The sequence below is a fragment of the Nerophis lumbriciformis genome, linkage group LG22 (assembly GCF_033978685.3).
Source record: "Nerophis lumbriciformis linkage group LG22, RoL_Nlum_v2.1, whole genome shotgun sequence".
Taxonomy (NCBI): Eukaryota; Metazoa; Chordata; class Actinopteri; order Syngnathiformes; family Syngnathidae; genus Nerophis; species Nerophis lumbriciformis.
In genome coordinates this window covers 14,261,196-14,276,393 of record NC_084569.2, presented here as the reverse complement: position 1 = coordinate 14,276,393, position 15,198 = coordinate 14,261,196, and the positions used below count along the sequence as shown (strand labels likewise).

The following is a 15,198-nucleotide window of genomic DNA, read 5'->3' as shown; positions in this document are numbered from 1 at the left end:
CACTACCTTTCAGTGAGGCAAACAAGCTGTTGCATTTGCAAAAAGTTTCCATTAAATTCTATTAAATTACGTTTTGTGGGTACTGTGCAATAATAAGACAGGGGCAGCATCGTCCAAACACTCCAAAGACATACATTTTATATATATATATATATATATATATATATATATATATATATATATATATATATATATATATATATATATATATATATATATATATATATATATATCAGTGACGTGCGGTGAGGTTGATTGCTTCATCACAGTCAGATTTACAAACATATGAACCCTAAAGAGTATCTTATTCACCATTTGATTGGCAGCAGTTAACGGGTTATGTTTAAAAGCTCATACCAGCATTCTTCCCTACTTGGCACTCAGCATCAAGGGTTGGAATTGGGGGTTAAATCACCAAAAATGATTACCAGGCGCGGCGCCGCTGCTGCCCACTGCTCCCCTCACCTCCCAGGGGGTGATCAAGGGGATGGGTCAAATGCAGAGGACAAATTTCATTACACCTAGTGTGTGCGTGACAATCATTGGTACTTTAACTTAACTTTAACTTTACATATACAAACTGTAGCACACAAAAAAGCACATTTAATTTAAAAAAACGTTATTATGGTCTTACCTTTACTTACAAATTAAGTCCATGCACCGCAACTAAAGCCCTCACTTAAACTTTCCACGTGCAAGATTGAATCTATTTAAAAAAGTGTAACCGAGGGTTTATAAATGTCGCCTATACTGTATGAAACTACAAAATAACAAACATGGAGGCTCCAGTTTACACGAGGACCACTTTATTTACCTTCTTTCAAAAACCTCTGCAACGGGACATCACGTCCGCTCTTAGCGCCTTCAAAATAAGAGCTCAAGGCATATACTGTATAGCAGCGCATAACAGGAACTTAACATCACAAAGAGGAAAGCCCATGAAAATAGGTTACAAAAGTTATTTAATAAGAAGCCAAAAAGTGCAAAAACAATAATGTTCGTGTTGGAGGAGTTGTGAATTAGGTACACCTGCAGTCTGCAGGTGTATCTGCACAGCAGGCCAGCAGTTAGCCGAGTCATTGCGCAATCCATGTTGCGGCACTGAGTGACGTGCCTCAACTGGCTGCTGTTCACCGCACCATCTCTTCTCAGTATTTGAACGGCAAATGTGAAAATTCAGCGATTTTGAATAAAATAATCTAAAACTGGTGAAGTTAAATGGAAAATAACTTTATAGTATAATCACTGGATACATATAACAATTTAATTTTTTTTTGTCCCTGCAGTCATTCACAACTCCTCCAACACCAACATTATTGTTTTTGCACTTTTTGGCTTCTTATGAAATAATTTTTGAAAATAGATTCAATCTTGCACATGGAAAGTTTAAGTGTGGGCTTTAGTTGATATAACAATTCTACGGCGGGGGTGCAGGAAGCGAGCCTCAGCAAGTGCGTCTTTTGCAGCCGTTTTATGATTGCTCAGCACAAGAAATACTTTACACACATACAGTTGTTGACAAAATACACTGTACATTATATACCTCAGCTAACTAAACTATGGAAATGTATAATATAATTCATATAGCAATACAGTCTCACTGCACAGCAGGCCAGCAGTTAGCCGAGTCATTGCGCAATCCATGTTGCGGCACTGAGTGACGTGCCTCAACTAGCTGCTGTTCACCGCACCGTCTCTTCTCAGTATTTGAACGGCAAATGTGAAAATTCAGCAATTTTGAATAAAAATAATCTAAAACTGGTGAAGTTAAATGGAAAATAACTTTATAGTATAATCACCGGATACATATAACAATTAAAAAAAATGTTTTTCTTTTTACATTTTTTTTCTTTCCATGATGGCAGGTGAGGCTGACTGCACGTCACTGATATATATATATATATATATATATATATATAAATGCAGCAGTAAAACAAAAAAAATAAACTTGCACCTTTTTTCTCATGTAATTATTTTTGGTGTTTGTGTGTGTTGTAGCATTTGTGGCATACAGTAACACAATCTTCTCACGTATTTACACTAAACACATTTACAGTTAAATGGCAACAATTTAAAAAAAATCTGTACATGCATGTTATTTATTCTGTTGCAGGTTGCATTTTAATTTTCTTCTATTTTATTTCTTTACGAATAAGTGCTATCGCATTCCATCCATCCATGTTCTACTGCTTGTCCCTTTTAGGGTCGCGGGGGGGGGGGTGTTGGAGCCTATCTCCGCTGCATTCGGGCGGAAGGCGGCGCACACCCTGGACAAGTCGCCATTTCATCACAGGGCCAACACAGATTATATATATATATATATATATATATATATATATATATATATATATATATATATATATATATATATATATATACAGTACAGGCCAAAAGTTTGGACACACCCTCTCATTTTAATGTATTTTCTTTTTTTTCATCACTATTTACATTGTAGATTGTCACTGAAGGCATCAAAATAATGAAATGAAAATAAAGACAACCCATTGAATATATATATATATATATATATATATATATATATATATATATATATATCACTGATGGTGGAAACTTTACACTAGACTTCAGGCAACGTGGATCCTGTGCCTCTCCTGTCTTCCTCCAGACTCTGGGACCTCGATTTCCAAAGGAAATGCAAAATTTGCATGGTTGGGTGATGGTTTGGGGTGCCATGTCATCTGCTGGTGTCGGTCCACTCTGTTTCCTGAGATCCAGGGTCAACGCAGCCGTCTACCAGCAAGTTTTAGAGCACTTCATGCTTCCTGCTGCTGACCTGCTCTATGGAGATGGAGATTTCAAGTTCCAACAGGACTTGGCGCCTGCACACAGCGCAAAATCTACCCGTGCCTGGTTTACGGACCATGGTATTTCTGTTCTAAATTGGCCCGCCAACTCCCCTGACCTTAGCCCCATAGAAAATCTGTGGGGTATTGTGAAAAGGAAGATGCAGAATGCCAGACCCAAAAACGCAGAAGAGTTGAAGGCCACTATCAGAGCAACCTGGGCTCTCATAACACCTGAGCAGTGCCAGAAACTCATCGACTCCATGCCACGCCGCATTAACGCAGTAATTGAGGCAAAAGGAGCTCCAACCAAGTATTGAGTATTGTACATGCTCATATTTTTCATTTTCATACTTTTCAGTTGGCCAACATTTCTAAAAATCCCTTTTTTGTATTAGCCTTAAGTAATCTAATTTTGTGACAAACGGAATTTTGGATTTTCATTTGTTGCCACTTCAAATCATCAAAATTAAATGAAATAAACATTTGAATGCATCAGTCTGTGTGCAATGAATAAATATAATGTACAAGTTACACCTTTTGAATGCAATTACTGAAGTAAATCAAGTTTTTCAAAATATTCTAATTTACACACAGTACACAGTACCCGGGTGCAGTCACCGCTGCTGCTCACCGCACCCCTCACCTCCCAGGGGGTGATCAAGGGTGATGGTTCAAATGCAGAGAATAATTTCGCCACATTTAGTGTGTGTGTGTCAATAATGGGTACTTTAACTTTAACTTTAACAGGCCAAGCTGTGTTTTTAAGTGAACAAGTCAGCGCGCGAAAAGCATCCCACTTCTCGCGAGAGTTGACGCATGACAAAGAAGTCACGATGTGTTTTTTTTTTAATTGTTTATTCAAAGTTCTTTAGATTTATTTTCAGTCAACATTTTTATTAATTAAATTTATATGTATACAAAAAAGTTATAGGAATTGGGGTCAATTATTATTGTGTGACTTTTCTGGTGACTTCGAAACTCCAATTACTTCCGGCTACGTCATGCAGCGCCGTCAAGCCAAATCTCGCGGGAAGCACCCGTCGACTTTTTTTTAAAAACACGTGAAAACATGACAGCCGTAGACTCCTTTGATATTTTTAATTTCGCTTTTCTGGGCTTTTAATTTTGTCTCTTTGTTGTGTAAGTTGACAGTGGTTTGAGGAACATGTCACTGCTGACTGCTGTCGAGAACGCTATCAAGTCCTGCAAAGAAGAGCAAGCCAGGTTGGACTGCCGCATTCAGTACTACAGAGAAGTTGTGCTGCACAGCCAGTAAGTTTGATGCCGGCTTAGTTTCACAGCCACTGACCCATAACGCACCTGGCGCTGTGGCTTAGTTGGTTAAAGCGCCTGTCTAGTAAACAGGAGATCCTGGGTTCGAATCCCAGCAGTGCCTTTTTACAGTTAACCTGTGTATAAAGTTAAACTCCACGACGTTGAAAATGTTAATTCCTAAATTCATAAGTGAATGTAATCAAATACATAATTCCACAGTACATTTAAAGGCATTGGTATGTGTTAAAAAGTAATTATAATATATATATTTTCTTCCCCAGCACAACTCCGCATGAATCTGAACTGACTGATGCTGCTGCTACCACTGCTACAGGTAATAAATCATATTTTATGATAACATACGTATATATCACACATTTTTCATGGTTTAGTCTAGGGCTGTGCGATACGGACCAAAATATATATCCCGATACAGGTCATTTTATAGCCCGATATTGATCACAGTAGGGTTTTTTTTTTAATTGATTGAGACTTTTATTAGTAGATTGCACAGTACAGTACATATTACGTACAATTGACCACTAAATGGTAACACCCGAATAAGTTTTTCAACTTGTTTAAGTCGGGGTCCACGTTAATCAATTCATGGTACAAATATATACTATCAGCATAATACAGTCATCACACAAGTTAATCATCAGAGTACCGTATTTTTCGGACTATAAGTCACAGTTTTTTTCATAGTTTGGCTGGGCTCCAGTGTGACTTATATATGTTTTTTTCCTTCTTTATTATGCATTTTCGGCAGGCGCGACTTATACTCCGGTGCGACTTATACTCCGAAAAATACGGTATATGCATTGAATTATTTACATTATTTACAATCCGGGGATGGGATGTGGAGGGGGGGGGTTAGGTTTGGTTGATATCAGCACTTCAGTCATCAACAATAATATCATCTGAGAAATGGACACAATGTAGGTCTGACTTAGGGTATGTACAGCGAGCAGTGAACATAGTGAGCTCAGAAAGCATAAGAACAAGTATATACATTTGATTATTTACATTTGATTAATTACAATCCGGGGAGGTGGGATGTGGTGGGGGGAGGGTGTTAGTCTAGGGTTGTAGTTGCCTGGAGGTGTTCTTTTAGTGCGGTTTTGAAGGAGGATAGAGATGCACTTTCATTTACACCTGTTGGGACTGCATGCCATATTGATGTGGCATAGAAGGAGAATGAGTTAAAGGGGAACATTATCACCAGACCTATGTAAGCATCAATATATACCTTGATGTTGCAGAAAAAAGACCATATATTTTTTTAACCGATTTCTGAACTCTAAATGGGTGAATTTTGGCAAATTAAACGCCTTTCTATTATTCGCTCTCGGAGCGATGACGTCACGTTGTGACGTCACATCGGGAAGCAATCCGCCATTTTCTCACTTTCGTCGTTGTGTTGTCGGAGGGTGTAACAACACGAACAGGGACGGATTCAAGTTGCACCAGTGGCCCAAAGATGCGAAAGTGGCAAGAAATTGGACGAAATTTGTTCAAAATACGAGGGTGTGGGGAAAGCCGACGAAATGGTCAGTCGTTTGTTCCGCACACTTTACCGACGAAAGCTATGCTACGACAGAGATGGCAAGAATGTGTGGATATCCTGCGACACTCAAAGCAGATGCTGACCTCAACTCCAAAACTGGACAGATCAGCTTTCAGGAAAAGAGAGCGGATGAGGGTATGTCTACAGAATATATTAATTGATGAAAACGTTATTCATTACTCGCGGTTTTACGTAAATTATTATACAAAAACTGTGTTTACCAATAATTTAGCTTAAAAACATTTATTTTTTTCAATCATTCGAGTACATTCGGGTAGTCTTGTGTAATGCAGTATTTTGTGTCTATTTAGGTATGGTTAACCTGAGTGCTGAAATCGTGGGAAAATATATGTTCTTAGCGCGCCTGAAATGGGCTGTCTGCACTCTCAAAGTGCATGTTGTTGCCAAATGTATTTCATATGCTGTAAACTTAGTTCATAGTTGTTAGTTTCCTTTAATGCCAAACAAACATACCAATCGTTGGTTAGAAGGCGATCGCCGAATTCGTCCTCGCTTTCTCCCGTGTCGCTGGCTGTCGTGTCGTTTTCGTCGTTTTCGCTTGCATACGGTTCAAACCGATATGGCTCAATAGCTTCAGTTTCTTCTTCAATTTCGTTTTCGCTACTTGCCTCCACACTACAACCATCCGCTTCAATACATGCGTAATCTGTTGAATCGCTTAAGCCGCTGAAATCCGAGTCTGAATCCGAGCTAATGTCGCTATACCTTGCTGTTCTATCCGCCATGTTTGTTTGTATTGGCATCACTATGTGACGTCACAGGAAAATGGACGGGTGTATATAACGATGGTTAAAATCAGGCACTTTGAAGCATTTTTTAGGGATATTGCGTGATGGGTAAAATTTTGAAAAAAACTTTGAAAAATAAAATAAGCCACTGGGAACTGATTTTTAATGGTTTTAACCCTTCTGAAATTGTGATAATGTTCCCCTTTAAGACCTTTGTTAGATCGGAATCTGTGTTTAACGTGGTTTGTGATGCTCCCCCTGGTGTTGTGGTTATGGCGAGTAGTTTGACATGTACCTCGGTATCAGGAAGGTGTAGCGGATTTTATAGACAAGGCTCAGTGCAAGTTGTTTTACTCTGTCCTCCACCCTGAGCCAGCCCACTTTGGAGAAGTGGGTAGGAGTGAGGTGTGATCTGGGGTGGAGGTCTAGAAGTAACCTGACTAGCTTGTTAGGTTACTTCTGGGCGATATGGCCTTTTATTTGCATCTTGATATTTCTAGGCCATGTCACGATACACAATATACAGTACATCTCAATATTAACACTTGATGCATATAATCACACCAATATGATGATTCTATGTGTCCACATTAAAACATTCTTCTTCATACTGCATTAATATATGCTCATTTTAAACTTTCATGCAGAGAGGGATATCACAACTAAGTCAATTTACCAAAACTGTATTAACTAAACAGTTATTAAGCAGTGGCACAAACATTCATGTAATTTCCAAAACAGAAAGTGCAAGATTGTCAGAGACATTTTAAAACAAGCTATGAGTGCACTTTTGTGCATGATGTCACACAAGATATTTAAATAAGTGTCAAATAAAAATGAGCTGCATAATAGGAAATCAAATAGTGTATGTCTTTCGCTATGTGGTAGGTTCCTGCGGACATTATCGCCTTCTGCTGTTGACTTTTTTTTTTCATACGGTGTTGATCTGGAAATGGGAGACACTAGGCTCAATTGGGTCAGTGCTGGTTGTTTTGGCATTTTGTTGGGTGTGGCACCGTCCGGAGATGTTGACATGCGGAGTTTCAAACACTCTTAATAATAATAATAGATTGTATTTGTAAAAAGCACTTTACATTGAGAACACAACCTCAAAGTGCTACAGTGTATTAAAAAAAAAAAAAAAGATAATAAAAATAAATAAAAATAAAAACTAGAACAGCCTAATAGCTAGAACTAGTATGCATATATCTATAAAAAGGCTTTTTTTAAAAGAAGGGTTTTTAAGCCTTTTTTAAAAGCATCCACAGTCTGTGGTGCCCTCAGGTGGTCAGGGAGAGCGTTCCACAGACTGGGAGCGGCATAGCAGAAAGCCCGGTCTCCCATAGTTCGTCGCTTTGTCCTCGGAGGTTGGAGGAGGTTAGCCTGTCCGGAGCGGAGGTGTCGTGTGGAGGATTTGGGGGTGAGTAGTTCTTTGAGGTAGAGGGGGGCATTTCCATGGAGGCACTGATGGGTTAGTAGGGAGACTTTGTATTCAATTCTGAGTGGAACAGGAAGCCAGTGAAGGGATTTGAGAATTGGTGTGATATGGTCGTATTTCCGCACTCTCATCATCATCATCTTCATTCTCTAGCGGGTGACTTTTCAAATGATGCTACAAATTAGTAGTGCTGCTACTTTTTGTAGCAACGCTTTTGCCGCATACTTTGACATATTACGGTTGTCTGTTCAACATCTTCCCGCTTGAAGCCGAAAACCACCGCCAGACGATGGACCCTGTGCTGTTTTTCTTGGGGATTAAATATTCTTTCTCCATTTGTTACCGGATTGGCACCTACTCTCTCTCGTATTACCACTCGCACCGCTTCGTTTGCACCACCTGCCACTGCTGACTTTACCCTCTCTGCTGGGCGAGGGCGTATGACGTTGCACGCGCGACAGTATGTGACGTATGTAAGAAGGTGCGCTTGTTTTTTGTCTCTGTGAGAAGGAGAGACAAGAAAGAGTGAGAAATGCCTGTAGTGTAAAGCCCGCAGCTAAAAGCAACTGCGTGAGAACGTATACTCGAATACTCACGATAGTCATTTTCTATATCGCACAGACACAAACCCGCAATATATCGAGTATATTCGATATATCGCCCAGCCCTAAATCACGGTATAGTAAAATAGTAAAAATTACATATACAGTACAGGCCAAAAGTTTGGACACACCTTCTCATTCAATGTGTTTTCTTTATTCTCGTGACTATTTACATTGTAGATTGTCACTGAAGGCATCAAAACTATGAATAAATGAACACATGTGGAGTTATGTACTTGACAAAAAAAGGTGAAATGACTGAAAACATGTTTTATTTTCGAGTTTCTTCAAAATAGCCACCCTTTGCTCTGATTGCTGCTTTGCACACTCTTGGCATTCTCTCGATGAGCTTCAAGAGGTAGTCACCTGAAATGGTTTTCACTTCACAGGTGTCATAGTTTTGAGGCCTTCAGTGACAATCTACAATGTAAATAGTCATGAAAATAAAGAAAACATATTGAAATGAGAAGGTGTTGTCCAAACGTTTGGCCTGTATTGTACATACACAGAAAATGAATGCCGGTTTTGCTTATTTTTTCTCTTTTTATTCATAAAGCATCTATTTTATACATAAAAAGGACAACACAATTTAAAAAACAGTAAAAAGTACATTTAGTTAGTACGAGCCCTTCTTTTTAACAGTGAATGTACTGCTTGTCATAGACCAAAGGTGGCCATTTAATTTTTAACGGCACATTAGGGTTGTACGGTACACCGGTATTAGTATATTACTGCGATACTACAGAATCATATTCGGTACTATACCGCCTCGACAAATAAAGTACGTTTCTTACAAGTATCATCCCTGCAGGACGAGGAATAGCTTGACTGCACACCGTAGCGCAACGGCATCAAAATGAAAATAAACGCCATTGGTGGATATACACAGGAGCGTATCTAGTCGATACTACTATGATTACGTCAATATTTTTTGGCATCACAACATCTTCTTTCGTTTTTTTTAAATGTATATTATGTTTATAAACTCAGGAAATATGTCCCTGGACACATGAGGACTTTGAATATGACCATTGTATGATCCTGTAACGACTTGGTATCGGATTGATACCCAAATTTGTGGTGTCATCCCAAACTAATGTAAAGTATCCAAACAACAGAAGAATAAGTGATTATTACATTTTAACAGAAGTGTAGATAAAAAATGTTAAAAGAGAAAGTAAGCAGATATTAACAGTAAATGAACAAGTAGATTAATAATTCATTTTCTACCACTTGTCCTTAATAATGTTGACAAAATAATAGAATGATAAATGACACAATATGTTACTGCATATGTCAGCAGACTAAATTAGGAGCCTTTGTTTGTTTACTTACTACTAAAAGACAAGTTGTCTTATATGTTCACTATTTTATTTAAGGACAAACTTGCAATAAGAAACATATGTTTAATGTACCCTAAGATTTTTTGTTAAAATAAAGCCAATAATGTCATTTTTTTGGGTCCCCTTTATTTAGAAAAGTATATAAATAATTGGTAATAAAATATTGGTATCGGGACAACACTACAACACATCAATAAAAATATTACATGAATGAAAAGTGTAATAAACCCGCCAACTCCCCTGACCTTAGCCCCATAGAAAATCTGTGGGGTATTGTGAAAAGGAAGATGCAGAATGCCAGACCCAAAAACGCAGAAGAGTTGAAGGCCACTATCAGAGCAACCTGGGCTCTCATAACACCTGAGCAGTGCCAGAAACTCATCGACTCCATGCCACGCCGCATTAACGCAGTAATTGAGGCAAAAGGAGCTCCAACCAAGTATTGAGTATTGTACATGCTCATATTTTTCATTTTCATACTTTTCAGTTGGCCAACATTTCTAAAAATCCCTTTTTTGTATTAGCCTTAAGTAATATTCTAATTTTGTGACACATGGAATTTTGGATTTTCATTTGTTGCCACTTCAAATCATCAAAATTAAATGAAATAAACATTTGAATGCATCAGTCTGTGTGCAATGAATACATATAATGTACAAGTTACACCTTTTGAATGCAATTACTGAATAAATCAAGTTTTTCAAAATATTCTAATTTACTGGCTTTTACCTGTATATCTTACTAAAATCCTTCCCGTTGACTATTTACAACACTACACAGTATTTATTATTATTATTATTATCTATAATTACATTTAAATGGCATTGCATACATGTAAAATTAAATGCTATTTCACATTATTTGACCAGTAGCAGTTACACCCATCTGAACAGGTCAGCCACCTGTTTAAAGCCCGATCACAGTTGAAATCTTGAAATGAAGGGCCTTTAATGGCCAAAACATTAACCTGGACAACATTTTAACAGCTGGTTGGCTCAGATTTTATTCTTTTCATTGCATTCACATGCTGCAGTGGACAATTTAGCTTCAGTCCATGTGTGTTTATTGACAACATGGTTATAACCTGGACACGTTAGCTCGTCGGTATTGTAACACGTGACTGTTACTACGTGCGTCTGCCCCGGGCCACGAGTCAAACAGCGGCGGTGTTAATGAAGCAGCGTCAGGCTGCTCACCGTCAGTGAAACGCTCGGTGAAATCACGGATTAACGTTAAATATATGACGAACCGCGAGCGATGCAGCTATAACCTATCTACAAGTGATGGGTTGATGAGGCGTCATGAAGCGTTTCGACACATTGCAAAACTGTATTGATACTGTGTCGATACTGTGTCACTAAATACTGACATCTGCTGGACATTAAAAATCCCTACAGGCAACCTATGGACCGACTCAACTGACACTGATTTTATGACCTAGTACAGTGGTTCTCAAATGGGGGTACGCGAACCCCTGGGGGTACTTGAAGGTATACCAAGGGGTACGTGAGATTTTTAAAAAATATTCTAAAAATAGCAACAATTCAAAAATCCTTTATAAATATATTTATTGAATAATACTTCAACAAAATATGAATGTAAATTCATAAACTCAGTGAAGCACAAGCTCAGGTTTGTCACTAAAATGTCTGTCAAAAAGAACTGTGAAAAGAAATGCAACAATGCAATATTCAGTGCTGTATTTTACTTCTTTATCTTTTTTTTTTCAACCAAAAATGCTTTGCTCTGATTAGGGGGTACTTGAATTTAAAAAAAAATCACAGGGGGTACATTGCTGAAAAAAGGTTTAGAACCACTGACCTAGTATATACAATAATATAAACCAAGTCATTGTATTTCATTTAGGATTATTTCATAACTTCATTTAAATAAAAATATATTTTTTGTCTTTTTTAGACACAGTCAATAAATAATGTGAACATGTATCATAACATGAAAATCTAAGAGAACGTGTTGTGAATGAGGATGCTTGTGGACCTGGAAATTATTTATTTGTTTTTTTTACACATTTTTATTTAAAAAAAAAACAGTTTTTCCAACGTATTCAATTTTAGACGCTTTCTCTTCTTAGTTATTATTTCTCCGGCTGTAGAAAAGACCCGCTCACAGGGCACAGAGGAGGCGGGAGTGCGACACAGTTCGCGTATCGGTCACGTGACCAAAACAGCTCATGATCGGTCACGTGACTTTCTAAAAGCGGTACGCGCACCGACACAGGGTTTCGCTCTTTGAGCTCGACGCATGCGCCGATGCATCGGTGTTGCCGGACCCATCACTACTATCTACCTATAACACCTGTAAAAATGAAGCAATGCTACCACGCTAGCAAGCGTTAGCTAGCCGACTATGAGCCACCAAGCTGCTAACTGTCGCCAAAAGGCACCATTTAAGTTTTTTTCCCCATGGCATCCTGGATCAAGGCTTTCAGCAGCTTTTGGACGTTTGAGGTAGAAACGTAGGAAGCGCCATCATTATGAAAAGTAGCCGGCGAGTATTTTGATTACGTCCGTCCGTCCGTCCGTCCCTCTTCTTCTTCTTCTTCTTCTTGCTATTGGCGGAGTTACAATGCATAGTAGGCTACCGCCACCTACTGCACCGGAGGTGTAACTACAAGCAACATTCACAGACAGTCCCATTGCTTTTATGAGCGGTCGAGCGAGTCAAAAGCCGAAAAATCCATTTGTGGCGGACGTAATTCTTTCGTGGCGGGCCGCCACAAATAAATGAATGTGTGGGAAACACTGTTATATACAAAGAGGATATAAGTAAAGGATATTAAATGAGCTCAAATATATCTATATATGAGGCATAATTATGCAATTTGTACATACAGCTAGTCTATTTATGCAGTCATGCACTGACCAAATATGTTTGATTAGCACTCCAATAAGTCAACATCAACAAAGCGCACCTTTGTGCATTCATGCACAGTACAGTATAAAACGTTTGGTGGACAAAATGAGACAAAGAAGGCGTGGAAGATTTTACATGTAAACAAACTGTTGCGTCACAGTCCACACTATGGTGAGTTCAGGAACCGCCAATATTAGTAGGACAAAACGATGTTCACCAAATACTCTCATCAGTGAAGCATACACAAACATATTAAACAGTGGGCTTTCTAACAAATGGGAAGGTTTGTGTCATGTTTGTCCTCAAACAAAAAACACATACCGAAACAAAAAGGAATGGCTAAATCAGGCTAGAATGAAGGTTTTAGAATGGCCTTCCCAAAGTCCTGACTTAAATGTGTGGACAATGCTGAAGAAACAAGTCCATGTCAGAAAACCAACAAATTTAGCTGAACTGCAACAATTTTGTCAAGAGGAGTGGTCAAAAATTCAACCAGAAGCTTGTGGATGGCTACCAAAAGTGCCTTATTGCAGTGAAACTTGCCAAGGGACATGTAAGCAAATATTAACATTGCTGTATGTATACTTTTGACCCAGCAGATTTGCTCACATTTTCAGTAGACCCATAATAAATTTGATAAAAGAACCAAACTTCATGAATGTTTTTTGTGACCAACAAGTATGTGCTCCAATCACTCTATCACAAAAAAATAAGCGTTATAAAAATGATTGGAAACTCAAGACAGCCAAAGTTTACAAGTGTATGTAAACTTTTTTTCACCCTGATACTGAATATTATAGGGACTATTTGCAACTTGCTCAAAATGACATAATTAATGACAAAGCTGTTGTTTTAATGTCATGGCCTGTGTATGACTTGGAAATAATGTTTGCATTCTTTATTCAGACACAGCCACATGCCCGGGGGAAGAAGAAGACCTAAAACTGATCGAGCAAACACTGGAAAAAGCTTTACAGCTCCGCACTCGCTACAGTCTTTTTAATGAAGACTCTGAAGGAACGAAAGCCTCTCAGACGAGGAAGAAGCTCCCTGACACAGGTGTCCAATCTAAAGGGTCAACTTCAAAAGCCTCTGCTGCTTCTAAAGGAAAGCAATCAACAACCGCTCTTAAGTGCGGCAATCTTGACAGAAGAGGGCAAAGAAAGCCTGGAACATCGTCTTCACGTGGTGCACGATCCTCGGCTGTCTGCTATCCCGCAAGTAAAAATGGGATTCACAACCGTCCTGCTCCGTCAGCCGTAAAACATGCCCCGCGTGTTACTACCTCAGTGGGGAAAGTGGCAAGAAGTAGTCTGCAGAGTGAGGATGACTCGGCCAAAGCTTCAACTGTCAGCTGTTCTTCGACGAAGGTGGAGGACACAGAAGATCACCATCAGGCCCCACCACAGCCAAGGAGGTAGAGTATGTAAACATACAGTACACCTGCACTATGTAAATTAATTGGTAGTGGTTCGGAATGCACCAGTCAGAACAAGACATGCTAACAAACAACAATGACCTTACAAATGGGGGAAAATGGGGAATATTTAGTCATTTTTGGGTCTCTTCAATTGTATGCAGGAAGAGACTGAAGGCAGCTGGAAGGAGATTCATACGGCCCCATTTGTCACGGTTTACCTGACACATGAAACGTGACAATTATCCCACTATCCACTTTAGCCGCCTGATGGCAGTAGACTGTTAGTGAAGTGAATTATATTTATATAGCGCTTTTCTCCAGTGACTCAAGGCGCTTTACATAGTGAATAACTAATGTCTAAGTTACATTTTTAAACCAATGTGGAGCATGTAGGTAGAGTGTCTTGCCCACACACAACGGCAGTGACTAAGATGGCAGAAGCAGGGATGGAACCTGGAACCCTCAGGTTGGTGCCTACCAACCGAGGTATACCGCCCCTAAATAAATATCTTAAATACATTAAAATATGTAAAGGTTGGTACACACAAAAAGATTTTCAAAATCTCCCCCCCCCCCCACACACGTAACAATAACAAAAAAAAGGCATGAAGCGGTTCTGATCTTTATGTTTATAACAATTATGTCCCATCACAGAGCAAGACGAGTCCTCCAAGCCCAAAATCTCGCTTGAGCAAACGTGATCTGAAGGAGTGGTCGTATCGATGTAAATATAAATGGTATTAATACTTAAAGGTATTGTATCGATACTGGCATGGTGGGATGAATACTTCTTTTTTTATACATCCAGGAAATAACTCGATTTTTCTTCCACAATTGATGCGACTGCGTCTCTACGAGTGTGTCACAACAAACAACGTTATTTAAAAAAAAATATTTGAGTGTAGTGTTAGTTGTATTAGTGGTTTTGGTTGCATTTTAAAATAAAAATTATTTGTTTTTGTGTTATTTTTGCAATAGTGACTTTTTTCTCAGACAATTATGTGTAGCCGAACTACAAAACCCAAATCCAGTGAAGTTGGCACGTTGTGTAAATGGTAAATAAAAACAGAATACAATGATTTGCAAATCCTTTTCAACTTACAGTATATTCAATTGAATAGAC

The 15,198-nt window shown here is 38.7% G+C and overlaps 1 protein-coding gene and 1 non-coding gene across 2 annotated transcripts in view; both read left to right on the top strand.

The window, feature by feature from the left end:
* The first annotated feature begins 3,858 nt into the window (after positions 1–3,858).
* tedc2 (tubulin epsilon and delta complex 2) overlaps positions 3,859–15,198 on the top strand; it is a 32,767-nt gene continuing 21,427 nt past the window's right edge. The window contains exons 1-3 of the mRNA XM_061973494.1: positions 3,859–4,079; positions 4,364–4,416; positions 13,562–14,072. Coding sequence (XP_061829478.1) covers positions 3,973–4,079; positions 4,364–4,416; positions 13,562–14,072 — 671 coding nt within the window. The 5' untranslated portion in view covers positions 3,859–3,972. The remainder of the gene's footprint in view (positions 4,080–4,363; positions 4,417–13,561; positions 14,073–15,198) is intronic.
* trnat-agu (transfer RNA threonine (anticodon AGU)) lies at positions 4,130–4,203 on the top strand. The gene has a single exon. It is a non-coding gene; the product is annotated as a tRNA-Thr (tRNA).